At 43.1% G+C, this 10,535-nt stretch overlaps 1 protein-coding gene across 1 annotated transcript in view; it reads left to right on the top strand.

Annotated features, from left to right (window-relative positions):
• Positions 1-1,030: 1,030 nt before the first annotated feature.
• The window catches only part of HOMER1 (homer scaffold protein 1), a 76,597-nt gene continuing 67,092 nt past the window's right edge, over positions 1,031-10,535 (top strand). Inside the window, exon 1 of the mRNA XM_039352835.1 lies at positions 1,031-2,647. Within this exon, the coding sequence (XP_039208769.1) occupies positions 2,643-2,647 (5 nt within the window). The 5' untranslated portion in view covers positions 1,031-2,642. The remainder of the gene's footprint in view (positions 2,648-10,535) is intronic.

Raw genomic sequence — 10,535 nt, 5'->3', positions numbered from 1 at the left:
CAGCGGTTTACCCTAACCAAGATATTGGTGAAGCTCTATCATCCCACCTTTCTCTGAAAGGATACTTATATGTGATGGGCTAAGGCTTCTGCTATCAGTTTTACAAACAGATTTGAATCTGAGAGCTCAAACCACTGGCTTCCATAGACTGGATTCACACACTGCAGTGAGCCATAATGTAGTTTGTTTAGTTCTGAATGTTGAACCACTGTAGTTTGTATTTCTACTCAATATATGAACTGAGGGAATTAGAGTACAGCAGAATAAGAGAATTAAAGCCAAAAGATTTGAGAGATACGTACAGTGCTCCAACACAAAAACAAATTTCAAAATGAGTCAGTGTTGACTCCTGTCAACTAGCTGGATGAGTTTTCTTGAAAAAAATCATAACTATAAAGACTTAAATGGATTGATATTTTTACTTTAAATATTTGTTTGTTACAATATCAATATCATTGATAATATATTCCTAAATTACTTGTAATTGTGATTTCACATGTTTTCCTCCAAAGTCACTGAATCTCCTTATTCTTCAGTTATTCTCATTGAATGGCTTAAAATTTCTCATTTTAAGTATATATGAGTTAATTTTCTTTCAAATTTTCAAAGTGGCATAAAACAGTTAAGATTTCAATAGTGGGTTTCACAATGGGAACACCAGTAAGCATCTAAGTTGATTGAGCCCAAGTTTAGCTTATTCTAGCATTTGCTATTTTTTTTGTGCGTGGGGGGGGTACATTTTCGGGAACTTTACATAAAAAATAAAATAGGTCTCATCGTTCTTAGCACACACATTTTTGAAGGACAGTTACGGAAGTGGCAGACGGACGAATTGCAGGAGCTTATCCAATTCCTGGAGGTGTGTTGTAGAACACGGACCAAACCCCTCTAGTTTGGTTCCCCGCATTCTTCTTTTCTATTTCTTATTATAGAAGCGCTTCCGGCGGCGTGTAGCATTCTGACATCACCCCCCCCGCACCCCAATGACGTCAGCCCCGGGAGCAGTGTGTGACGACAGTGCGTAGGGGAACGTGGTGACGTATCCTATTTAAAGGTCCCGAAGTAGAGGATGGAGGCAGAATCAGCAAATGCTGCTACCGCGTTGTGGTCCGTGGCTGCGGAGTAGCAGAGAGAGACTGCACCGTGCACCCTCGCCGAGAGTGCTGGGCCTGAGTGGGGCAATAAGCGGAGATCGTTGGCTCCATTCTCCCTCCTTTATCCCTCCCGTTCCTCCCCTTTTTTGGTGGCTGCGGGGGCCGGTGGGAGGGTCGGAGTGAGGCAAAGCGAGAGCGGGCGCCTTCCGCTCCGCCTTCAGCTCCTCCTGCCCTCTCAGGCCCCGAGCGTGGGGGGAGTAGGGTGCGCTCTCTTCAGTGCCCTGCGGAGGGAACCTGGAAAGGGAGCGAGTGGTGGCTTAGCCGAGCGCGGTGGCGTGTGCGCGGGCAAGGGAGGAGGTGTGAGGAGGAGCAGGAGAACCTGAGCCGCCTGGCGCGCCTCGGCCCTGGACTGGGAAGCTCCGCGTCCGAGGTGCTGGAGAAGCAACCGCCCCCCCCCCCTCCTCCTGCCGCTGCAGCCCGCGCTTTGGCCCCGCTACTGCAGCGAGGGGCTAAGGGGCGCTGCTGCTGTTGGCGCCAACGCCGCTGCTGCCACTCCTCCTGCTTGGCTGCTGCTGAGCATGATTGATCTGCCGGACACGAGACGGAGGAAGAGGATGCCCCGCTGCAGAAGCGGGCGGGATTGAAGGGACCTGCCCTGCCTTGCCGTGGGAAGGACCGCGGCTTTTTGCCGCCTCCCGCGTTGTATCCACTGCCTTCGCGTTTCATCTTCTGCCCGCATCCGCTCCCGCCCTTAAAGGGGATGCGTGGCCCGTGCCTTGCCTCAGCTGCCGGTCTAACGGAGCCCGATGTCAGCGCCGGCAAGGGGGCTTCTGCCGGCTGCTGCTACTGCTTGGAAAAATGAAGCGATACCCCCCATGCTCTCGCTGCTGCTGCTGCTGCTACCGGCGGAGGTGTTAGAAGGAAGGGCGGCGCGGAGCGCTGCGCACACCGCAAGCCCCAAGAGCCTGATCTGTACCTGAGACGGACCGCGATCTGGGCGCTTGTGGTTCTCGGGCATTTCAATAAACTGCTTAGGTACCCGAGCTGCTGTGGATTTTTTTTTTAATCCTCCTGCTAGAGGCGGGCGAGTGCCTCCCCTTCTCCCCGCAGGAGGAGGATTGGCTTGGTGCTGCCTCTGCTACTACCTCCTTCTTATCCGCCTCCTCCTGACAGGGAGCTGGAGCTCTCCCTGGCCCCCTTCATGCAGGGGGCTCGGTGAAGAAGACGGGCTCTGGAAGGCTATTCATGTTGATGCCCTAGGTCGATTCTCCTCCTCCCCCTCGAAAGGGTTGCGATTTCCCCCCCCCCTCCAGCCCCCCCCCCCAATCTCTTCTACATTCCCAAATGCCTGCAGACTTCTGTGTTTAAAATCCGGCCGAAGAAGGCACGTTAAGATCACTCTGGAAAGGCAGAAAATTGGCTGGAGAGACCTGCCAGGATTAATCCTGTAACTGGTTGGGGTGTACTCGCAACGTAGGAAACGGGGGAAAAATCCTTTTAAGAATTGATCTGCTAAGCAACGCGCCCAGCACGTCTTCATCGGTCATCATGGGGTAAGGATTTCATACTAAATCGCGGAGTTGTAACAGGAAAATCAAGTATTCGGTTTATGGGGGTTTTTTATCTTAAAAGAGGCAGAGCAAAGCATCGTCTGGGAGAGTGCTAGAATTAAAAACTCAACTTCTGAATGGCAGTTAGATAGCTTGCTTGGTCAGCAGCCCTGAGAATTGCCCATTCAACAATCTATTCAGATCTGTATGTAGGGAATCTAACATTTTCCTGGGTCTTTTAGCCAGGAACCAGAAAACATGTTCCTCTGATTTTTGTCATGAAGGTAGGACACACTGTTGATTGGAGAGAGTGCTTGTTCTAGGTATACTGAGTCCAAAGCGGTGTCCCTATCTACAAGCTCTGAGATCCTCTGTTGGAAGCAAACTTGGCCGCCATGGGGGGGGGGGTTTGATTTTCAAAACTGAAGGAAATTGTGAATTGGGTGAACAGCTTCTGCAGATTTCTTAAATATATCTCGAACTGTTATTGTCATTTTTGAAATCTCAAACAGTTCTCTGGCCTCAGCACTGAACTTCAAAATCTGCAGTCTTTATTTTTTGTTGCAACATTTTAAATAATGTGTTATTGTTTTAAAAATAGGGTTTTTTTTCAAAAAGCATTGGGTAAGAAAGATGTTTTTCTTTCTGTATGAATATTATAGGTAATGATAAAGTTTCTTTGTGTATTGTTACACAATACAATAAAAGATCTGTTATTGCATGACTCTTCTAGTCATTAATTTGTTCTCTTAGAGGAGTGCTTCTCAGAGCTGTTGAAGTGTAGAGAATCAGCAGGTTGAACTGCCTTGCTTACAAGTTCTTTTTTTTGACAAATAAAACTTACCCTTTGTTTCTTGGATTTAGACTAGGGATAATAGATAGTATTTTGTAGACATGAACCTTCAGTTAGAGGTTCCAGAATTAATGGATTCTCCTCCTTTGTACTTAAAGAACTTGCATGCTACATCTACTAGAGCTGATTGTAGCTAATGACAACTATCGTATATGTCATTTGTAGGCTACTGAATAATTTACACATTGTTTATAATGTTTCACTAATTGTATTGGTTTGCAGGTTGCCCAGGATAAGATAGGCCTTATTAGAGAACTAAACACAAAGGAGGTAAATGTGTTTCATCTGCTTCTTCTGAGATTCAAATTCTAATATGCTGTTAGATACCCTCTTCTTATCATAACCAGAAAAGGAATCCAAGTACTGTAGAAGAAAAAAAAAATACAAGAGGACAGCCCTAATTTTTCAACCATGAATAGAGGGAAGTGTAGGTGAAATACAGGATAGTCAAGATTCAACAAAAAACTGCTCAGAGAGTGGATGATAATTTGGTGTAGTGATTAAGGCAATGCTAGAAGTCAGGAGACTGTGAATTCTAATTCCGCTTTAGGCATGAAAGGCAGCTGATGACTTGAGCCAGTCCATCTCTCTCAGCTCAAACCACTTCATAGGATTATTGTTGTGGAAAAAATAAGAGGAGGAAGGAGTATTATGTATGTTTGCCACCTTGAGTTATTTATAAAGTAATAAAGGTGGGATAAAAATCTAATAAACAACTAGCGAGCTAGGACATAGAAATAAATATCAGAATTATCATGTGCAGCAGGGCTGGTATTTAAAACATCTAGTTCTACAGATCTTGGAGTTTTCATCGATAGTTCCATTTTTGGTGTAATACTATGGTGTTGCATTTATCCTACCTGTTTGCTACTTGTTTCAATTCCAAACATATGAGCTTATGGTTATTGTGAAAATGAACATTATTACTAATTGCAATATGTTTCATGGCTCAGTTAAATTATACTTTATAGAAATGTAGGACTCTCATTTTTGCATCAAATACAGAAGTTGAATGAAAATTATTTTTGGACAATTGCTGCTTTCCCTCAGGTAATTTATCTCTTCATAATTTTAAATGTGCAAAATTTTCAATTTTGAGCTTGAAATTTCAAAAATTCTGTGTTCCAAACACGAAACTGCTGTAACTGTATTTCAAGGCCATGATGGGTCACTTAGAGCCTTAACAATCATTTGCCTTGAGTTCAAAATACACCAATGTGGTCAGAACAATGCTATTTCACAACATTTGGGACTCAAATGATTCAAAATTACATATTTTGCATATTCCAAATATAAAACTGTTTATGATATATACCAGTGTGGTGAACCTATGGCACGGGTGCCAGAGGCAGCACTCACAGCTCTCTCTGTGGGCACGCGTGCCATCGCCCCAGTCCTAGGCCTTCAGCTGGGTTTTATAAAACCTTTTCGCTTTAGGCCTCTGCCGCTGTGTACAAAAAAAAGGTTCAATCAATCAGTCAATTTCAACTTCTCACGGGAAAAAAAAGATCTTGCAAAGTTGGAATTAATTGATTGAATTTTTTAGTCCCATCCAGTCTGCCGTTACCACCACAGCCATGCCCACCCAATGGGCCACACCCACCCAGAACCCGACGATGCATAAGCGGGTTTTGGGTTGCAGTTTGGGCACTCGGTCTTTAAAAGGTTCGCCATCACTGATATATACAGTGCTATCCAATATTTCCTATATAGTAAAAGCCCTACAGGTGATTATCTCAATGGTGGGAGTCTGATTTCAAACATTCTCTGGCATTCCATAGAAATCTATAACAATAAAGACATTGTTGGGCTGTGCTTAAATCTTGGCTATATCACTTCCCCAGTCATGTCTCAGCTAGATATCAAAGCTGAAAGAAAAGTATTGAAGAGGGACACAAAAATGAGAATTTGGCAGATTCCCTGGACCATCCTTTTTGCCCTTAAATCCTTTCCCCCTTTATTGTACACCTATACTCTGCTTACACATGAGGAAGTAGCATCCTCCCATACTTCCCATCTGTTACTTACTTGGCAGATTTTCACAAGTTGAGGCCCAGGCTTTTAAAACATTAGATGTATCCTCAAGGACCTCTTCAAAAATTGTTATGGAATTGAAATTTTAACTGAAGTTTTAAATTGTTAAGTATATGGGAGTGTGTTTAATCAGTGAACTTTAAATCAGAGTTCATGCAGCATTTGTTCTGATATCAACCCCTTCTTTGTTTCAGCCCAACTGATCTTTTAAAGAGTGTTTCTCAATGAGTATTTTAAGATGTGTGGACTTCCACTCCCAGAATACTGCAGTGAACATTCTGGGTGTTTAACGCCATACATTTTAAAATAAATAAGAATAAGAAACACTGTTCTAGAGAGTGGTTCCTGACATATCTCTCAGAACTAATTATGACCTTTCTCTTCAAAAAAGTTGCCCACGATGTTAGAAATATACATTTAGAACCATAGAATTATAGGGCTGGAGGGGACCTTGGAGGCATTCTAGGGCAGGGTCCCCAACCCCTGGTCTCTGGACCAGTACCAGGCCATGCAAACAAGCAAAGCCCCATCCTAAGATGCAGGCAGCACACAAAACCACACACTCTCCAGTCCTCCGAAAAACCTTTCTTCACGGAACCAGTCCCTGGTGTCCAAAAGGTTGGGGACCTCCGTTCTAGGGAACAGACCTTATATCATCCTGGACAAAATGTCCAATCTTTTCTTGAAAAGCTCCAGCGAGGGAGTACCCAAAAGCTGTTCCATTGGGTAATTGCTATCACTGTCAGGAAATTTCTCCTGAGTTCCAGGTAGGATCTCTCTTTAAAGCATTGCTTCTTGTCCTGCCCTCAAGTGCTTTGGAGGACAGGTTAACCCTGTCATCTCTGTGACTGCCCTCAAGTACTGGAGGACAGCTATCATATCATCTCTAATCCTTTTCTTCCTTAGGCTACATACTTATTTCCCTTAACTTTCATCTTATGATTTAGTCTCCATATTTCTTATCATGTCTGTTGCTCTTTTCTATTCTCTTTCTAGGAACTCAGCATCATTTTTGTATTGTGGTGATAAGAATTGGGCACAGTATTTCAAACATGGCCTCACTAGTGCAGTGTAGAGTGGTACTATCACTTCCTGTGATCTTGATGCAATCTCTAAGTTGATGCAGCCTAGAACTGCATTGGCCTTTTTGGCAATTGCAGCACTCACCTAGTGATGGTTCACTAGGACACCTAGATCCTTCTCACAGTTATTAATGTTGAGCTTATTCTATACATGTGCATCTAGTTTTTCCTGCCTGAGTGCAGGACCTTATTTTTCTCACCACAGAACTTATTTCTCTAGTCTGTCAAGATCCTTCTGAATCTTGAATCTTTTTTCCAGAGTGTTAGCAATTCCCCCCAGCTTGGTGCAGTCTACAAATTTGATGAGCTCCCCTTCTATCCCCTCATCTAGATCATTTATGAAGATGTTGAAGAGCGCTGGACCCAAGATAGAACCTTGAGGCTCCCCATTGCATGCTTCTTTGCATGTATATGTAGTTCTGTGGAAGGGTACATATTGAGTAGGTTGGTCAGCCAATTGCGAAGCCATTTGGTGGTGGTACTGTCTATCCCGCATTGTTTCAATAGAATGTGATCTATTTTGTCAAATGCCTTACTGAAGCCCAAGTATACCATATCCAGAGTATTTCCTTGAACTACTGATTTAGTCATTTTATCAAAGAAGGCAATGATTTGTTTGGTACGATCTGTTTTTAAGAAACCCATGCTGGCTCTATTAATCACCTTGTTCATTTCTAGGTGCTCACAAACCCCCTGCCTGATGACCTTTTCAAGGATTTTTCCAAATATTGATGTCAAGCTGATTGGCTTATAATTTCCTGGTTTCACTTTTTTCCTTTTTTTGAAAATTGGAACCATATCAACTCCTTTCCAGTCGTCTGGCACTTCCCCTGTGCTCCAGGAGTTCTGAAATATTTTGTTCAGTGGTTTTGAGATTACATCTGCCAACTCTTTCAGTATCCTGGGATGTAAACCATCTGGTCCTGACGATCTGAATTCATTTAAAATGGAAAGGAGTTTTCTTACTATCTTTTTGCCTATTTTGACCTGCTTTCCTGTTCTGTTTCCCACAGTGCTGTTTTTGATAGGTTGGACTATTTTTTCTTTTTGTGTGAAAATAGATGCAAAGAAGGAACTAAACAGTTCTTCTTTCTCCTGCTGGCCTATCATTGTTTTGCCATCTTTTTCCATTAGTGGACCTATAAATGTCTTTGACTTTGTTATTATTCCCTATATATTGAAAGAATTTTTTTTGTTAGTTTTGGCATTTGTTGCAAGTCTTAGTTCATCCTGAACCTTAGCTTTTCTGACTCCATCCTTGGCAGATTTGAGCTATTTACTGGTTTTCTGTTCTCATTATGAAGCTGTCTTTCCATCTTTTATATTTGTCCTTTTTGGCCTTCAGTTTGTCATAGAGCTATTTATGCAACCATGCTGGCTTTGTCTGGGTTCTCTTTTCTTTCTTTCACTGTGGTATTATGTTTGATTGGGCTTTAATATCTTGTTTTTCAGAGTTTCCCAAGCATCTTGAATGATTTGGTGAACTGTCCTAATTAAGGATATGTTGGAAAAAAATCTTCCTGGATGTCATTTTTAAAAATACTCCCATTCACATTACATTAAGAACAGATTCAGTGCCATCTTAAAAACATAATATTTTATTGCAAATTTTAATGAGCTATCTTCTGTTCAACCAGATGACCAGTCTCAGATTTTTATCATAGCGCTTCATAAAAGGCTCACATTTTAAATTATTTGATTAGCATATTACAAAATAATTTGTTGGCAAGCCATTTTACTGCTTTTACTGAAAAAGAAAATGGACAAGTTTAATCATCATGTTTTCTAGAGAACCCTTTATAGAGTCTTGGTTAAGTGTGCTAGATACATTTAACCTGTATAAATGAATTTGTTTTCTGCAACAAATTATGGTTTGAGTTTTGGTTGATTTTCTTTGTGTGTATGTGTGTCATCTGGCTGGATTCCCATCTGTCATTGGGTTGCTCTAATTTTGACTTAGGTACACATGATAGCCAGCTGCTTCTGACGTCACTTGTAGCTAAAGTTTCATGTTGTACAGGATAGATAGATCGAACATATTATCAAGCAGGCCAAAATATTTATGATGATCATTTCTTTCAAACTAATAGTATGGTCTGATTGAAATAAGGTAGTTTGTAAATGGTTAGTTTTTAAAAATAATAATAAAATAAAATTGTGATTATTTGATGAATGTATACAGATGAAGTAAGAACTTCATGTGCTCCCTATTTATCTTCCTTCAGTAGATCTTCTCCAATTACAACAGTTGGAAATGGCACACTATTAAACAAAAATATTTTACCATGAGCATCTGGAATCTTGTCTAGATGGTTCTATTTGCTATTAAAATTCTTTGGTGCATCTGTAACAGTTCTGTGTCACTAGCATAACTAGCTTAGCCTCTTGCAATGCAATGACAAAAATATATACCTAATAGAATGGGGTTGTCTACATTTCTTTGTGGTAAAATTGTTTTCTTTCCTCCATTCATCAGTGAGAAGTTAATTGGTAAGATAAATGACAGTGAAATTATAGTTTATATATGGATTCCCAATCTTTATGTAATTTATGCAGAAATAAACCTAAATAAAAGGCTTCATTTGTCAGAAGCTTCCTCTTTTTATTATTTTGTCTGTTAGTGCATATCTTTATGTTATCAGTTATCCAGTTGGCACTCCATGGATGCAGAACCTTTGTCAATAATATTTTCTTTTACCTGGCTTTCACTTTCAAATTTATTTGCCCATCTCACATACATGACTCTGGACAACTTCCCACTTTCTGTGATGGGTATGGTCTAACAAACAAATTTTACTAGATGGGCAGAGGGGAGACAACCAGAGCCATGAGAGGGTTGAAAAGATTAGTGTTATGTCCCGAGCCTTTGCAAACGGCTCGGGCGTTTGCAGGCAGTCCCGGGCAGGTGCAAAGCTGCCCGGGACCAGACAGGCTGTCGCCAGCGCCGTGCGCATGGCGGGTTGCTGGCGCGGGAAGGAAAAAGACCCATCTACCGGGAGTTGCCTATATAAGAGGGCCTGCGAGGCGTTGGGCGAGCTGAAGCCATCTTCCTGTAAGCTGAACGCTGAATAAAAGAAACACTGAGCAACTCCAGCTGCTTCTCGTGTCTGCTTTCCGCCAAGGACGCAACACTGGCGACGGAAGGTGGGATGCCTTGCACCTAACTGGAAAGGAAGAAGGGTAAGCTTACCCGAGGAGTCCTGAGCGGCGGAAGAGGAACGGCGTCGACTCGGCAGCTACCCGCCAATCCGGTGCGCATTCGGGGGTAGGCTGGCTGATAGACCCGTCTCCTGAAGATCCGAAGATGGCGAAAATCGGAAGGCTTTCGGAATTCGACGTCTCACATCCAGAGCGGTGGGAGTCCTACGTATCCAGAATGGAGAACTACTTCAAGGCAAACCAAGTGAGGAAAGATAGCTTGAAGGCGGCCACCCTGCTTTGCGTTTGCGGCCAAGACGCCTTCGAAATCGCAGAAAACCTTGCAGCACCTGTTCCAGTAGAGTCTGTAAGCTACGCAGACCTGAAGAAGCTGATGAAAGAGCACTTCCACCCCAAGGTGTCCGTTATCTCATGGCGCCACACCTTCGAGAAGAGGGATCAACGGTCCGGTGAAACAGCCAAGGAATTACATCGCCGCCGATAGGAAGGCCGCCAAGCCCTGCGAGTTCAAGGACCTCGAGGAACGACTGAGGGACCGATTCGTGTGCGGGTTAAGGCATCGCGAGATACAACAGAGACTTTTCGCAAAGGAAGAATTATCCTTCCAAGACGCCTTAAGGGAAGTCACCGCAGAAGAAGCAGCAGGCGGCGCCATCAAAAACATGCGGCCGATCAGAAACAGTGCAGAGGGTGCGTCCGTGCACCAGGAAGACGTCCAACGAAACTCCGAGGAGGATCCGGACGAGGAAGTCGACCGTCTACA

Source organism: Crotalus tigris, unplaced genomic scaffold (genome assembly GCF_016545835.1).
Source record: "Crotalus tigris isolate CLP2741 ecotype Arizona unplaced genomic scaffold, ASM1654583v1 scf7180000018484.1034840, whole genome shotgun sequence".
Lineage (NCBI taxonomy): Eukaryota > Metazoa > Chordata > Lepidosauria > Squamata > Viperidae > Crotalus > Crotalus tigris.
This window is presented reverse-complemented; position numbering and strand designations above follow the sequence as displayed.